This window comes from Phoenix dactylifera, unplaced genomic scaffold, assembly GCF_009389715.1.
Source record: "Phoenix dactylifera cultivar Barhee BC4 unplaced genomic scaffold, palm_55x_up_171113_PBpolish2nd_filt_p 000834F, whole genome shotgun sequence".
NCBI lineage: Eukaryota > Viridiplantae > Streptophyta > Magnoliopsida > Arecales > Arecaceae > Phoenix > Phoenix dactylifera.
Window position 1 is genome coordinate 66,354 of NW_024068199.1, and position 18,094 is coordinate 84,447.

At 40.2% G+C, this 18,094-nt stretch overlaps 1 protein-coding gene across 1 annotated transcript; it reads left to right on the plus strand.

Moving 5' to 3' along the window:
* The first annotated feature begins 275 nt into the window (after window positions 1–275).
* Window positions 276–9,197, plus strand: LOC120107349 (pectinesterase-like). Its single transcript, XM_039120592.1, has 3 exons — window positions 276–387; window positions 7,092–7,892; window positions 8,338–9,197. Exons 1-3 carry the CDS (start codon window positions 276–278, stop codon window positions 9,027–9,029), a joined length of 1,605 nt encoding a protein of 534 aa, XP_038976520.1. The 3' UTR covers window positions 9,030–9,197.
* The last annotated feature ends 8,897 nt before the right edge of the window (window positions 9,198–18,094 follow it).

Consider the following 18,094-nt stretch of genomic DNA (forward strand, 5'->3'; position numbering starts at 1 on the left):
CTTGGCCCAATACTCGGCGACCTCCTGATCCAAGTGGGTCATGTTGTAGACAATCTTGATCCTGTGGAGGCAGTAGTAGTCGATCTTATTCTTGGTGGATTTGAGGAGGTAGTGGTCACTGATGGGGTTGTCGCAAGGTTTGGGCGGCGATCCGGTGACGAGGAGGATCCGTGATTTAACTCCAGCGACCTAGGACGAGAAATTGGGGTTCTCACTCAGCCACTGACGTCGCTATTTGTTCCAGTCGGAGATCTTGGGCGGAGGCCTCTACGACAATGGAGGCTCCAGCAAAAGTCGTCAATGCTGGATCACCATCAGATGAAGAAAAGGGGGTTGGGATCGGGGAGGAAAGGGAGGGTTGGGATGATGGCGGCTGGGTTGGAAGGGGTTAGGGATTTTGTTGGGGAAGGGGGCAGGGAGACAATTAGAGATTTATGGTGGGGTGGGGTGGGGGAACAATTGTCCTCTGACGATGCTTTCTAAATCGTCGTCTTCGTGCGGGGGGGGAGGGGGGGGGGGGGAGGGGGGGGGTCATCTTGGGGGGGAAAGAGATTAGGCCTTCGACGGTGCTTTCTATAGCGTCGCCTTAGCGCACTAAGGCTTCCGACAATGCTTTTAAAAAGCATCGTGTTAGCTTCTGACGATGCTTATAAATATCGTCATAGCTCTCTTCCCACTTTTGACGATTTTAAGCACCGTAATATACCAACACTACTCACTAGTGTCAGCAAACTTGGCGCGGTGACTAAATTAGCGATGCTTCGTTATAGCATCGACGGATCACAACTAGAAATTTCTCTTTTTTGTATAGTTATTCTAAATGAATTATCCAGCAAGCTCTATCTCATTAGAAAGCTCTATGTCTCTACTTTCCAATGCATCAAACAACATGCAATTTGGAGTCTTCTAGAGGAAGTTATATTGATTTTACTGAAGGCTGTGCAAGGCTGGCAAGACGCTACAGAAATTCGTAGTTTCCTTTACTTTCTTTGTTTTTTCAAGAATTAGGTAATCTTAACTAGTAGTTGTGGAAAGTGGTAAGATTTAATTATCCATGCTTGGAGGGTTGTTCCAAGTTTTAATTACCTATGCTTGGAGCGTTCCAAATTTTAATCACCCATGCTTGGATGGTTGTTTCAAGTTTCAATTACCTATGCTTGGAGGATTGTTCCAAGTTTTAATTATTTATGCTTGGAGGGTTGTTCCAAGTTTTCCTATTTAAAACCGTTCATGCTAATAGAATTTTCAAACTTGAGTCGATTATCAAATTGAGCCTTTGGCTTGTGAAAAAGAGCTTCTTCTTAAACTCTTATCCTTTGGTGGATTCCGATAGATGGCGAGTTCTTGCTTTGTATCCCTTGTGAGATTTTTTTGGGTGGTGATTTCTGTACTCCTTTGGCATTCTTGCTCGGTTGGTGAGCTTATTTTCTCTTTCCTACTCTTGTTTTTGTTGATTTTCTTTTGTACTTCTTCAACCATTTGTTTTTTTATGTTCCCACATATTTATACTATTTGAAAATGGTTGGAACACTCTCCTAGCCATTAGATAGGTTGAAAAAGCTATTGTGAGATAAACATAGTCATTCTAATTTATAGAAAAACTAGTTGTTACTATTGTTAGGTGTAGAGGGGTCGACTCACTGTCTACAAGAGTCGACTTGTGAGCTTTAGAGGTCGACTCGAAGTTGTTGTTGTTTTCTCTACAATCTATCTTTCTTCTGTGATCATTATAGAGTCGGTTCTCTCAGTTTTGGGGTCGACTCGTATAGTAAGAAGGGTTGACTGAATATTTTCGGAGGTTGACTCTTCAACAAATTGAGTTTTACTACTTTCTATCGTTCCAATATGGCCGCTTAGGGGCTGACTCGCTTTTTTTTGAAGTTGACTTTTATTTGACTAGAGTCGGCTCGTGATTCATATCGGTTGACTCACGAGTGTGATGAAAATTCTAGCTCTTTGTTTTTTCTCTATGGCCATTTAGGAGTTGACTCGCTTATTTCTAGGATCAACTTGTGTTAGAGTGGAGTGGCTCGTGTTATTCGTGGGTTAACTCGCCAATACAATGAATTTGATAGCTTTCTGTATGCCTTTTGAAACTATTCCTAGGTGGACTGGCGATTTGCTGGAGTCAACTCGTAAGAGCATACTAGCCAGTGACAGTGTGCCAGGGTCGACTCATTGCAAACTGAGGGTGGACTCTTAAAATAGCTTAGAACAAAATTTTTTGTATTTGCATGTGAGCTTCCAAGGATTGCTTCAAGATCTTTTTGGAGTTGTATTTCATGGGGTAGAGCTTCAGATAAATGATCTTCATTAGAGTGTTACTATAGGCTTTCTTCTTGGCTTTATGAATTCAATCAAGCATACTCAAGGCTATAGATTAATGATCCTTTTATTTAATTATTTCACATCATCAAAATTATACTTTTAGTGTCTGTGGACCTGTTCACTAATTTGACCAAATTTTGTATTCAAATTATATTAAGAACATGCATTATCAATATATTTTATATAATATAAAAGTATTAAAAAATTATATATTAGATATCATGTTACTCTATAATTGGAAAGAAAAATAAAAAGAGAATTAAGGAATTACCTATATTTCAAATAAGTTGTAGAAATAAATTATATACAAATATAGGATTGTACCGAAGTTATTAATATATTTAGATATTTTAAACAAAAAGGTCTTGTCATGAAGAATCAAATTAAGTTTTTTCATTTCCATTTTTATCAAAGAAAAATGATTGATTTTTTTATGAAAATAAATAATTCTTAAATTATAAAATATTTTATAAAATGAGTATGCTTTATAACATAAATAAGTTTGAATAATTATAATGAATATATAATTAATTGTTAAATATAAAAATATTAATATATAAATATAAAAATATTTATAGTTAATTATAAACCAACTTCAAATATTAAATAGTTAATTACTGAATATAATATTTGAAAATTTATATATTACACTTTAACTGCAAGAAAAATAAAAAAACTCATGAATCATCTATAGTTCAAAATAACTTGTAAGAAATAAACTATATGCAATTATAGGAATGTATTGAAGTTAGTTAGAAGTTAATTTATCTTTTGTTTATGGACATTTGAAATTATGTAATCAATCAGTACATTTTAGTTAGTTTGATTTAAATACATTAATCATTAATTTTTGGCATTTTTGTGAATATTGTACTTTTTTAGGCCTTACATGATATCTAGGGTTTTACTTTAGGGATTATGTGGCTGTGTCACGTGGTCGACCCGAGTGGCTGATATTGAGTTTGGGGCGTGACATAATGTATCTTAGATATAACGAAGTGCAAATGACAATATCTCTCTTGACTCCAATATCAGGTGTTTCGCCATTATAGTGATAGACAAGAATGAAAACTAAGCTCAACCCACATGGGGTGGGAATGGATAAGCACTAGCCCTCGCATTCAAAAACAATGACGCTTGATTTTATTTCACAGCACGACCCTAAAAATGTTTTCAAACGCCAGCTAAGCTTGTTCTAACTTAGATTGCCATGACGTGCCGTTTTAAGATTTTGGCCTATGGCTATATAAAGAACCCACTCCCCCCTTACAAACCATCCAACATACAAACCTCTAGGTCATTATGGCTAAGTTAATAGCATATTTCTTTGCCCTCTCTCTCATTGTGGCCATTAGTGTGGCAACTAGAGATGGGCACTGGGCCGGGCCGCCCACGGCCCGGCACGGCACGGCACGAAGCGGGCCGTGCCTGGCACGGCCCCTTTGATAGGGCCGTGCTGGGCTAGCGAATCCTGGCCAGCGGGCCGTGCCAGGCACGGCCCGCTTCGGGCCTGGGCCGGCACGGCCCGGTCTAGGCACGCGGGCCAAGCACGGCACGGCCCGCGTGCCAGCACGGCACGGCCCATAAGGGCCTGGGCCGGGCTGGCACGCGGGCCTGGCACGGTCCGGGCCTGGGCCCGGCTCGGCCCGATAAAATTTTTTTAATACATTAATAAATTATGAACACTAAGAAATCTTGATTTATGAATATAAAGCCACCTTAATGGTGGGGGGTTTGGCATAGACCCCTACCAGTTTATTAATTTCAATCAAAATGGTACATGAAGGGAGGTTTGGACCTTGGTCTGACCTCTAGATTCTAGAATACAATAAGAAACTAAGAAAGGGCCGAGGTTTGGACCTTGGTCTGACCTCCAGAATACAATAAAAATGTACAATTATAAAAAATTAAGAAATCTTACTAATCATCAGTGATTCAGTGAATCAGTATTCACTCTTCAGTCTTCAGTCTTCAGTCTTCAGTCTTCAGTCTTCAGTAGTGTTTGTATCATCATCATCAGAGGATGTTGTATTATGTCCACCTTTATCTTGAAGTCTTGCCTCAGCATCCAGCCAATCCTTGAAGCAGAGAAGCATCTCCACCGTTTCGCCCGTCATCCTACTTCTCTTTTCATCAAGAACACGCCGACCTGCACTAAAAGCGGATTCCGATGCTACCGTGGACATCGGCACAGCTAAAATATCGCGTGCAATTGCAGACATAACAGGATATTGATTTCTAACACTCTTCCACCAAGATAATACATCTAGATTCTCTATTTGATTTTCATCATATGCAGACTGAAGATCATTTTGTAAATAAAATTCTAGTTCACTACTTAAAGATGAAGAAGATGAAGAGGAACTTGAAGCATGTGTGTGTCTTCTCTGTGCAATGAATGAAAAAATAGATGACGAACGAGAACTACTAGAAGGAGGAATAGAGGTTTGTATTTGTGTTCTAGATCCACGAATTTTTTCATCATATATAGCATAAATATCATAAAGAAGTTGTCTTACCTCATCTTTAGCAGATTCAGCATCTTGATTCATATTTTCAGCGTATGCATCAAGTAAAATTAGCACGCCATTTAATTTAACTCTAGGATCAAATACAGCAGCTAAGTTATGCATAGGACATATCCTGTCCCAATACTCATTCCATTTAGATTCCATTAGGTGAATAATAGGCATTAAAACATCATCATATCTATGTTCTGCAAATTTTTGACTAATTATATATGCTTGTTGTAAAAATGAACATGAAGTAGGGTAATAAATACCAGAAAGAACATTGGTAGCATTATAAAAACTAAGCAAAAAATCTTCCAAAATTTTTCCTTTATTCCAATCAGTTTCAGTCAATGTAAATCCTAATCCACGATCATTAATATATGTACTTAATAAATTTTTATATGGGTATGCATCATGTATCATGCTATATGTGGAGTTCCAACGAGTAATTACATCAAGTTTAAATTTTTTAAAACGTTTACCATGATTTATGCATAATTCCTTAAATTCTTGAAGTCTTGATCTAGAAGCATGAATAAAAGAAACTGCATTTCTAATTTTTGAAATCACATCTTGAATCATGCCCATGCCAGCTTGAACAGAAAGATTTAAGATATGACATGCACATCTAATATGCAGTAAATTTCCATCTAATATGGGATGCAATGAGTCTCTTAATAATACAACAGCAGAATTATTATTAGATGCATTATCAAAAGTAATAGACATAATTTTATCATTAATATTATATGAACATGCAGTTTGATAAATTATATTTGAAATTTGTTGCCCAGAATGTGGAAAATCAAAAGCACGAAAAGCAAGAATACGTTTATTTAATTGCCAATCATTATCAATATAATGAGCAGTAATGGCAATAAAAGAATTACTACCTACAGATGCTGACCAAATATCAGAAGTTAATGAAATTTTTACATTTAAAGTAGAAAGTGTTTCAATTAAATTTTGTTTCATTGCTAAAAAATTGGTCATAGCTACTCTTCTAAATGTACGCCTACTAGTTCTTTTGTAAGCAGGTTGTAGGTTTAATTGAACATATTCTTCAAAATTAAAAGATTCACATAAACTAAAAGGTAATTCATCCTTGACTATCCATTTTACAAGTGCTTTTCTTTGATTTTCATGATTATATGCAAAATTACCTACAAGTAATCCCCCTTGTATATTAAGGCTACTTTGAGTTTGAGCATGAGAATCATGCATCCTATGACTCTCTTGATGTCTTTTTAAATGCCCTGTTCCCCCACTACTACTACAACTATAAAGTTTGGCACATTTTTTACATTTAGCTTTCCAGACTCCCTCAACCATAACTCTATCAAATTCATTCCATACAGTACTAGTCCTCTTACGAGAAGAGGTTTGACCTTCACTCGGTTCACCAGTTCTAGAGGAACTAGGAACAGGGGGTTGGGGATTAGTTTCTTCCCCCTCAGAAACAGGAATGCCAAACTGACTTTCCTCAAAAGATGACATATCTATGATTAATTCAAAAAATAAAAACTAACCGCAAGGAGGAATTGAGTAGAGGGTCGGAGGGCAGAGGCAGCGCCGAGATTCCGAGCTTCCTCTTGTGCTCTCAACAGAAGCGACCTTCTCTTCTCAACAGGAACCTCCTCTTGTGTAGCACTTGAACAAACTAAAAATTAAATTGCTAGAAGAGCACTTTAGAAGAGAGAAATAATAGCAGTAGAGAAGGAGAGAATGAGAGGTTTGGTGTGGTGAGAATGAGGGAGGAATGGGCTATTTATAGAAGCCCAAAAAATTTTTTTTCCCAAAATACCCCTCAATTCAGCCGTTATAGGACTGTTGGGAGGGGCAAAACCGTCTTTTTCCCGAAAATAGCCGTTGGAAACGGCTATTTTCTTCCCGAAAATAACAGGCACGGCCCGTTTAGAGACGTTGCGGGCCGTGCCTGGCACGGCCCGTTACCGCCCGTTACGGGCCGTGCCAGGCACGGCCCGTTTAGAGACGTTGCGGGCCGTGCCTGGCACGGCCCGTTACCGCCCGTTACGGGCCGTGCCTGGCACGGCCCGTTCCGTGCCGTGCCCGGCCCGGCCCACCAATAGAGGGGCCGGGGGCCGGGCCGGGCTTGCCTTCCGTGCCTCACGGGCCGTGCCAGGCACGGCCCGCTTCATAAGCGGGCCGTGCCAGGCACGGCCCGTTTAGAGTTTTGGCCCGGGGGGCCTGGGCCGGGCCGGCCCGGCACGGCCCGTTGCCCAACTCTAGTGGCAACAAGTAACCCAATATTATCATGCAGCGAAACCCCTTACCCTCATGTGTGCAGTTCCGTCATAAGCACTAGCCCTCTAGCTGCCCAAACCAAAACACAATCCGGGTTCCGTAACCTAGCCCTCCAGGCAGCCATGGACCGAGCAGCACGAGCCCTTGAGCTCGTGTCGGCCATGGACGTAAGCTCGTTGGATGGGCTGGCAAAAGCTGCATGGGCTGATTGCTTGGAGCTCTGTCAAGACACCATTGGCAAGCTTAACAGCTCCATGAGCTCACCATCGTATGATGATTCTCAGACCAGGCTAAGTGCGGCAAGGGCCAATCACCAGACCTGTCGAAACGGATTTATTGAGCTTGGTTCTTCCTTTCCCTTGGATTCACTACCCTTCACGTCATATAACATATCGGAGTTGCTCAGCAACTCTCTGGCCATTAACAAAGCGATGGCACCAGCCAAGTCAGGTGGTAATCGTCGGTTGCTCTCCGATGGATTCCCCAACTGGCTATCTGCCGCCGATCGTAAGCTTCTTCAATCTTCGTCAATAAACGCCGATCTTGTTGTGGCCAAAGATGGCTCCGGAGATTATGATACCATCTCAGCAGCCATTGCAGCTGCTACGAAGCAAAGCAGCGGCACATCAAGATTCGTGATCCATGTCAAAGCCGGTGTTTACAATGAGAATGTCGGAACATCGATGAGGAATCTAATGATAGTTGGAGATGGAATAGATGCTACCGTTGTTACTGGTAGTAAGAACGTGCAAGATGGCTCCACAACGTTCAGTTCTGCAACTTTCGGTGAGTTCTTCTCCATAGTAGCTCTTCGACATATTTACTTCTACAGTTCAGTTTGCACCACCACAGTACGTCTAAGTTTTCGCAAGGACTATCTCTTTCATTACGTGACAAAAAGAAAATTTTCAATACTTATATAACCTTTACATAAAGCTTAAATTCCACCAATTTTTATACATAGACGGTGATAGAATTATTTTATATGATCTGATAACTCTCTCTTCAATTATTATGTATATAGGACAACTAAGAGCTAAAGCACTAGACAATCCTAAACCGCCCATCATAGGTGACCTCCAAAGAACGTAACGATGGAGAAAACCTCTAATTCAAAAGTAACACGTCGCAGCATCTACCACCACAATCATATACATGCACAGGGCCTATCTCTGATTAAATTCCCATATCTCTAAGCCTGCTTACTTACGAACCCTCCTAATGGTTTCAGCGGTCACCGGGAATGGCTTCATCGCTCGAGGCATGACCTTCCAGAACACAGCAGGGCCCCAGAAGAACCAGGCAGTTGCCTTCCGGTCAAGCTCAGACCTCTCGGCCTACTACCAGTGCAGCTTCGAGGGCTACCAGGACACCCTCTACGTCTACTCCCAGCGTCAATTCTACCGCGACTGCAACATCTACGGCACGGTCGACTTCATCTTCGGCGACGCCGCGGTGGTTTTCCAGAACTGCGACATTTACGTCAGGAAGCCGATGAGCGGCCAGAAGAACACCGTGACAGCCCAGGGGCGTACCGACCCGAATGATAACACTGGGATTTCGATTCACGATTCGACGGTCACAGCCGCATCGGACCTCAAGCCGGTGCAGGGATCATTCCAGACCTACCTCGGCCGGCCGTGGCAGAAGTATTCGAGGACGGTATACATGAAGACGTCACTAGATAGCTTAATTGATCCGGCTGGATGGCTCGAGTGGAATGGTGACTTTGCTTTGAGTACTTTGTACTACGGGGAGTACATGAACACCGGCGCAGGGGCCGATACTAGTCGCCGGGTGAACTGGCCCGGGTACCATGTTATCACGAGCGCGGCGGTGGCCAGCCAGTTCACAGTGGGGAACTTCTTGTCCGGGGGCTCATGGATTCCGGCCACCGGAGTCCCATATACATCTGGTCTTTAAGATAATTTTTATTTTTCACTATGTAAGTCGATGAATAATGATGCGTACTTATGCAAATTTTATTGGTTGGGGAGCAATAGTGGCGTCACCGTCCGAAGGACTAGATATGTAACCAGTTGTTTTCTTATTATTAAATTCGATATCCAGATGGTCTTATGATAACTTCAATACGGTTGTCTCTTGCTTATTTGTTTGTTGTTGAATAAATCATTAAGATAAATTATATAATATAATTAAGACCAATGGTCTTGCGACTATATATGTTTAAAATTGCATTAGGTATACATGGAGCAAATAACTGAAGAGTTTCACAGTTGAAACTCTGATACAACTGAACAGTAGCTGGCACGGTGAGATGCTAGTTACTGTACATAGGAAACAGAGAGGAAAATAAGAATGAAATGAAGAAGAAGAATATATTGATCTCTCACCCATTATTGAACTGTGATACAGTATTTATAGAGCAGAAATGAAGGTTCCAGAATTAGGTAAATGAGCTGTTAGATCTCAACTGTATTTGTTACAAGAAACAATTTCAAAACTAATCCTGGTAAACAGTATTCAGAACAGTTCTGGGAGATAGTTTCAGAGAAGAATGATGTGGCATTCTAACACCCCCCTTCAAGCTGATGGAGGCACTTGAACCTTCAGCTTGGAACAGAGATGATGATGTCGAGAAATGGAGTTTGGTTTAGTGAACAGATCAGCTGGTTGATCCTCAGTGGCTATATGAGCCAAGCAAATTTCACCGGAATGAACCTTTTCCCTGACGAAGTGATAATCCACTTCAATGTGCTTCGTCCGGGCATGAAAGACTGGATTGTTGGCCAGAGCAATGGCAGAGATGTTGTCACAATGTAAAACTGTAGGTGCAGAAGACAAAATCTGAAACTCGGAGAGAAGACGTCGTAGCCAGATGAGTTCAGAAGTGGTGACTGCCAAAGCACGGTACTCAGCTTCCATTGAAGATCTTGCTACGGTTGGTTGCTTTTTAGCATGCCAAGAAACCAGATTGGGCCCAAGAAAAATGCAATAACCTGAAGTAGATCTTCGATCAGTGGAATCACCTGCCCAATCGGAGTCGGAAAAGGCAACCAACTGAAAAGACCCGGGTTGAAATTGAAGAGATGAAGATAGAGTTCCTTTCACATAACGAAGAACCCGTTTGATCAACTGATAATGATAATCAAGCGGGGAATGCATAAACTGACAAAGAAAATTTACTGCAAATGATATATCAGGACGAGTAACAGTGAGGTATTGAAGAGAACCGGCTAAGCTTCGGTACAGCTCTGGTTTTGAAAACAGGCCAGATAAATTCGTTGGGACCTCACGTTTGGTGGGTAATGGAGAAGAAACTGGTTTGCAATCCTGAAGACCAGCTTTCTGAAGAAGTTTTAGAGCATAGTGTTGTTGACTAAGAGAAACACCAGTGGCAGAGAAAGTAGCCTGAAGACCAAGGAATTGGGAAATATTACCTAGATCTTTCATAAGAAAAGTACTCTGCAGTTGAGAGAAAAGAAGAGACATAGCTGTAGGATTGTTCCCGGTGAGTAGAATATCATCCACATCAATGAGAATGTAAAGAACATCCTTATCTTTCTGATAAAGAAACAAAGATGGATCTGCTTCACTGGACTTGAAACCATAATTCAATAAAAATCCTGAGAAGGTTGCAAACCACTGCCTGGGAGCTTGTTTCAACCCATAGATGGCCTTTTTGAGATGACAAACATGATCAGGATAGAGAGGATTGACAAAGCCTCTTGGTTGTTCCATGAACACAGATTCATCCAAACTACCATGAAGAAATGCATTGGACACATCAAGCTGTCGAATACTCCATTTGGATGTAAGAGCAAGAGCAAGAAGAACTCGAATAGTGGGAAATTTAGCAACAGGGCTGAACGTCTCAGTGTAATCAATGCCATATTCTTGCTTGAATCCCTGTGCAACAAGCCTGGCCTTGTACCGAGCAAGTGAACCATCAGAGTTATGTTTAAGTCTGTATATCCATCGACATCCAAGAACATGCTGAGAGGAAGAACGAGGAACCAGTTCCCATGTGTGTTGAACCATTAGAGCATCAAATTCTTGAGACATTGCCCATCTCCAATGGAGATATTTTGCTGCCGAGGTGTAGCAGGAAGGCTCGGCATGATCCGTAGTAGTTTGATGCAGAGAAAATATGTGCTTAGGCCGTAGAGAGCCAGTTTGGAAACCTGGTAATCATGTGATGACGAGGAACTGGCACACGAGACAGAACAGGTGAAGAAATAGAGGATGGGAGTGATGGTGAAGAAGGGGAAGTAGCAGTAGCAGGGGAACGAGTGGACGCAAGAGAACCAGTATCGGAAGAAGATAACAAGGAATGAGAGGATGAAGACCGTAGCAAGATGGTGGTACTAAACAAGGAAAAGGGAGTAAAGGTGGACGAGACGAGACAGTAGCATTGGAAGATGAAAATGGGAAATTGGTTTCAGCAAACTCGACATGACGAGAGATAATAACCTTTCCAGTGGAGGGATTAAGACATCTATACACCTTATGCTGAGAAGAATAACCAAGGAACACACATGGAGTAGACCGAGGTGAAAGTTTTGAAGAAACATAAGGTTTAAGCCATGGATAACAACGACAATCAAAAGTTCTTAAGAACTTGTAGTCTGGTAACCGGTGATATAGCATTTCAAAAGGAGATTTGTGATGAAGTAAAGGTGTAGGAAGACGATTAATGAGATAGGTTGCAGTGAGTAAAGCTTCAACCCAAAATTGAGAGGGAAGACAGGAATGCAGCAGCAGACTCCGGACTACGTCAAGCAAGTGCCGGTGTTTGCGTTCAGCAACACCATTCTGCTCAGGCGTGTAAGGAGCAGACATTTGATGAATAATACCAGTTTGAGCAAAGAGAGAAGTAAAACGGCGATTATGAAATTCACTTCCACCATCAGAGCGAAAAATTTTAATGGAGGATGAGAATTGTTTTTCAACTAGTGTTTTGAACATTTGAAACGTGGGAAATACATCAGATTTGCTGGCTAGAGGATATACCCAAGAAAAGCAAGTGAAATCATCAAGAAACAACACATAAAATTTGAATCCCTTTACAGAAGAAGAGGGAGATGGTCCCCATACATCAGAATGAATTATTTCTAAAGGTTGAGAAGAAGATATGGAAGACAGTTTGAAAGAGCGTATGTGACTCTTTGCCATACAGCAAGATGAACACGAAGAAAGACTTGAAACAAAGGGAAGATGAAGCTGCTTGGAGACGTCAGATTGAACAGAGATCGCAGGATGTCCAAGTCGATGATGCCAAAGAGATGCAGAGGAGGACACGGAAGCAGTAAGTGCATGAGACGATGATGAAGTCGAAGAACTTTGAATAGGCTGAAGAGGAACTTTGTAAAGCCCCTCAGTGCAAGGACTCTGAAGAAGAATCTGTTGGTAACTTTGTCCTTGACAGTACAACCATTAGAGTCAAAAATTAGGATACAGTTGTTATCAGTAGCAAATTGATGAACAGACAAAAGGTTATGAGAAATATGTGGAGCATGCAAAAGTTGTGAAAGATGAAAGGAATGTAATGGGGTGTGAATAACACCTGTACCAGACTGACAGATTGAAGTAGAAGACCCATCACCAAGCATAATTTTCTCAGAACCACGATATGACACCGGATTTTGTAGTAAAGAAGAATCCGACGTCATATGTGCAGATGCACCACTATCCAAAATCTAATCATCCGAAGTAGAATCAGAGGAGGAATGCACAATGAGAGCCTGAGGACGAGGAGCAGAGGACACATGATAGTTGGGATCCATTCGGAACCAACAATATGAGGCTGTGTGCCTCCTTTTGGAACAAATCTGACACGCAACAATTGATCTATGATCCCTGTTCGGTGCAGAAGAATTCCAACTCCCAAATCGAGAGCATGCTCTGCCCCTGCTAGTATAGGCAAAACGTCCCCGGCCTCGTCCTCTGATAGCCAACATAGCAAAAACTGAATCTCCTACAGTGGCCTGCTTGTCTTTAGTAGCTAGAATAAGTTTTTCACTGCATAAGAGAGCATAGAGCTCATCAAGAGTAATGGAGGATGATCGTGTCCGAATTGATGTAGCAAAGGAGTCATATGTAGGCGGAAGTCCATTGAGAATATAAAGAATTACATCTTCAACATCTGGACTCGAACCAGCTGCAGTGAGAGCATCTACCTTGTCACGAACCCCATGAAGATATTGATGCATGGAAAGTTCATTCTTCCTGATATTATGAAGTTCATTTTTAAGCTGAATTATATGGGATCTGGTGGTAGAATTCAGACGAAATTCCAAAGTAGACCAAATTTGAGCACAGTGATCAAGATTAATCACAAAAGGTAAAACAAAGGAAGAAATGGTAGAATTTAATGCAGTAGCTAAAAACTGATCAGTGAAGGACCAAGTTTCAAACTCAGTAGGGGTAGATAGAGAAGAAGATTTAGTAGTTCCATCAAGAAAACCAAAGAAGCCACTAGCCTTAAAAATCCTAGTAATCTGGGATTTCCAGGTTAGATAGTTATCAGATGTGAGATGATTAGGTACCAAGGACTGTATTCTGGTGACCAAAAATTTGAGATTGGGAGATATAGTCAAGGTAGAAGAACTCCTGGCAACCTCATCGAACCTGTTGACGGAACCAGGAGACGTCATCAATTGATTGCTGAGGGAGGGCAGAACTACTTCAAGTTTGAAGCAGTCAGACATATAATCCGTGCATGAGATGAAGCACTGGATTCCCGCTCTGATACCATGAAGAGTTTCGCAGTTGAAACTCTGATACAAATGAACAGTAGCTGGCACGGTGAGATGCTAGTTACTGTACATAGGAAACAGAGAGGAAAATAAGAATGAAATGAAGAAGAAGAATATATTGATCTCTCACCCATTATTGAACTGTGATACAGTATTTATAGAGCAGAAATGAAGGTTCCAGAATTAGGTAAATGAGCTGTTAGATCTCAACTGTATTTGTTACAAGAAACAATTTCAAAACTAATCCTGGGAGATAGTTTCAGAGAAGAATGATGTGGTATTCTAACAATAACAAGGTGCCTAGCTTTGTCGTCCTTATGTTTACAGGAACGGTGCTAGAGCATGCACGGATGGCCTGTGATATTTTAGCTGTGGAAGTTCAGAAGTTCACAATAATACTGTTTTTCTACCTAGGTGACAACCGAAAAATTTGAACTCACTGATGGAAGGTTTCTTTGACCCATATGGAAGATGACATGGACATTTAGAAACAATCCTATCCTTCGGTACCAGAACTAAGAAAATACCAATTAGCATAATAAAATTTACAGGGTGGTCCATGAATGATGACCAAGAGTGGTGTCAGGGTCAAATGACTAGGGATGCAAGCAATTGGTTTCTTTAGTATTTCAATGTGCAAACACAGCCTATCATATTTGAATATATGGTTGCCGACAATAATTTTCATTTAGATAGATTGGACTTTCAGAACAAAAATCAGATATTATCCATTCTTTTCCTACAATAACTAACAAAAGTACTTCTAGTTCATCCAAGTAATTAATTCTTGGCATAATATAGGAGAGGATATGGCCTCTTTAATTCTTTTTTGTTCATAACATGGGGCCAATTACGAAATATAGCTGCTCAAGGTTACACATAACTTGGGGCGAAAAAAGGCAATTAAGGAAAACTAGTTAAGCCATTTTTGTGATAGATGTTTACTTTTATCGAACTAGTTAGTTTGCCTTTTACAGAGGTGTATACATTTGTTTAATGGCGTCTCTTAGCTTTTTAAATGTTGAATTTTTGTGGTGTCCCTGTCGAAATTTTCACCAGTTCTAATGGTAGATGCAGCGAAAGTGATCCATTAAGATATTGTAGTCACCTTTAACGGTCACAATCAAATTGATGTAGCATGTTCAAAATAGCCACTAAATGGCCGACATAATAGCCAGGGAGGACAAGAAGGAACCTTGCCTACTCAAGAAACGTTAACGTGAAAGGCACGTCCAAAACCCTCTTTTCTTCGGCAAATTAATAGCTGGTCCTTTCATTAACCGGATTATAATTTTTAGACTCTGATGATTGGGACTTTATCACCTCCAATAATTTCAAAATCTTTTTAATGCTTGATCCAAATAACTGTATACATATGCTGTGAGGATCCGTGCAGGCGTGTATTTAGTCCCAAATCAGTTATGCGCTGGATAATTCTAGGGTACTTATACAGAATAAAAAAATCCAAATAATACCTTTCGGTTAGCCATTTTGGGTGAGGTTCTGGGTGTTGCAAATGGTATCAGAGCGGACCTGACCCATAATCTATGTGGACTAGGGGACACTGTAGCATGAATCCATTGGAGCTTACCACAGGCCGATCGGGACGTTTGTGATTAGATTTGAATCTTTAGCCTGACGAGGATGTCAGGGTTTGAACTGGAGGAGTATATGAGGATCTGTGCAGACGTGTGTTTAGTCTCACATCGGTTATTCGCTGGGTAGATCATAAGTAATTATACAAGATCAAGTAACCCAAATATTACCTTCAATTTAATTTCATATAGGGAGAATACAATTATATACAAAAATTAGTATAAATGTATATAATATAAGTGTAAGTGCGTGTAAATCCTTTATGCATGTGCCTGACTCAAATTTAATTAATAATGGTTAAGGGACCACATATCAAAAGCCGTCTAAGAAAGGATCGGGTATTAAGTTCTCCTAAGGTTTTTTTCCACATTTGTTTGCAAACCTCATGGTTAACACCAAGTCATACACGAAAAAAAGCCATGCATTTGGTAAGGAAAATGGAAAAAGGAACTCTTAAGCCGTACGCACGTGTTGATAGGCATATAAGTACATATTGACAATGGCATGCTACCAAGATTGAGAATGATGGCTACATTGTAACATTATAGCACTCGTTAAAATAGTTTTGGATGCATTTTTTCTATTTAAGAAATATGGGGCAGCTCAAATGGCTATTTATATAATAAAATTGTAACAACCCAGGACCTCACCAAAAATAGCTAGCCGAAAGGTATTATTTGGGTTCCTTAATTCTGTATAAGTACCCAAGATCTACCCATGAAATAACTGATATGAGACTAAATACACGCCTGCACGGATCCTCATATACTCCCCATGTTCAAACCCTGACGTCCTCGTCAGGCTAAGGGTTCAAATCTATTCAAATCTAATCACAAATACCATGATGGGCCCGTGGTCAGCCTCAATGGATCCGTGCTGCAGTGTCCCCTAGTCTACATAGGTTATGAGCCGGATCTGCTCTGATACCACTTGTAACAACCCAGGATCTCACCCAAAATAGCTAGCCGGAATGTATTATTTGGGTTCCTTGATCCTGTATAAGTACCTAAAATCTACCCAGCGAATAACCGATGTGAGACTAAACACACGCCTGCACGGGTCCTCACAAAAATAATAACCAAATTTTCTAAACATAGTTCACCTAAATATGATAATATTTTATTCTCTAGAATAAATGAACAATAGGTTTAAAATCCAAATCTCTTTAAACATCTACATCCAATATTTTTTTGTACAATCATAAATAGAGGTCATTGTTTATTATAACCGTAAGAACAGCATCAAGGGATCGTGATTTCATAATTTCGAACACGAAGGGTTATTTTCGCCTCCACACCAATTTGTACTTAAAAGGATTGCGATCAAACTCGTAGTCGACTGCGATATGGATAAATGGCGTGAGGTCACCTCTTACGGTATCTTGGTGTGAATATTGGCTCTTCGTTGGCCAACTCAACAACTACATGCTGCTATCCACCAATATCATCTTAAACTGGGTATCGATATTAAAGGTGACTTGGACATCAAATGCATGCATGTGGTTCTTATCCATGGAATAAAGCGTTGGACAACCCTTAAGTCGCCTTCATATTTGCCGTCCAAAGAATATAACCGAGGGGAAAACCTTAACTAGTTCCAAAGCAATACACCACCGCAAGAGCAAACATATATAGCTTCAGCAGTCACCAGTGATGGCTTGATTGCTCCAGACATTCCAGGACATCGCAAGTAGGGCTGAAAATAGGTTAAATATTATCCAATCTCATATGTTCCTATATTTGATTGTATTTTGTTTTATGATCATGATTTATTATAATTATTCAAATATTATTTATGTTATAAAACATACTCATTTTATCATTTTTTTTATTTTAATTTTTAATTCTTTTCATGAAAATTCAATCATTTTTCTTTGGTAAAAAATGGAAAACAAATAACTTTATTTTATTCTTTATGATACACCTTTTTTGTTTAAAATATTTACAAATATCAATAACCTAGCAGTCTGACTCTAGATCGATCTCACTTCTCGTCCCATCCGACGGATTCTACAAATCCAGTGCTTCTGAAAAAGAAAAAAGTTTAGTATGAGCTTTTCCAGCCCAGTAAGAATCCCAACAGCCACACCAGTAATAATAAGAAACTAATCCGAACAACAAATAAGTATTATGTCATCATTCGAAAAGCTCAATAAACAACAAGTATATATAAACCAGTACATATACATAAATACCTTTTTGTGTTATCCACTTTCGTATTAATCTGATTTCCAAGTTTCAAAGTTTTTCACTTCTGGCTTGGACTAAACAAGATCATGCATGACCCAGTCCAAGACTGTACAAATCCCACGCATAAGCTCGTGACAGCTATCTCACGCGTAAGCCCGTGGAGGCTATCCTACGCATAAGTTTGTAGAGGCTATCCCACGCGTAAGCCCGTAGAGGCTATTCCATGCATCAGCTCGTGGCAACTATCCAACGCATAAGCTCGTAGAGGTTATCTCATGACAAGGCTAGTCCAACCCATTTTACATGTCTAATTTTACATGTTTAATCAAATTTCAATCACATCACATATTTTCATGTATTCTCAAAGATATAATTATTCTTCCTAATTTAATTATTTCAATATTTTCATAACAAACAAGATGCACACCTCATATGTGTCATACCAGCTTATAAAACTAATAATAACATACTGGTTAATATATCC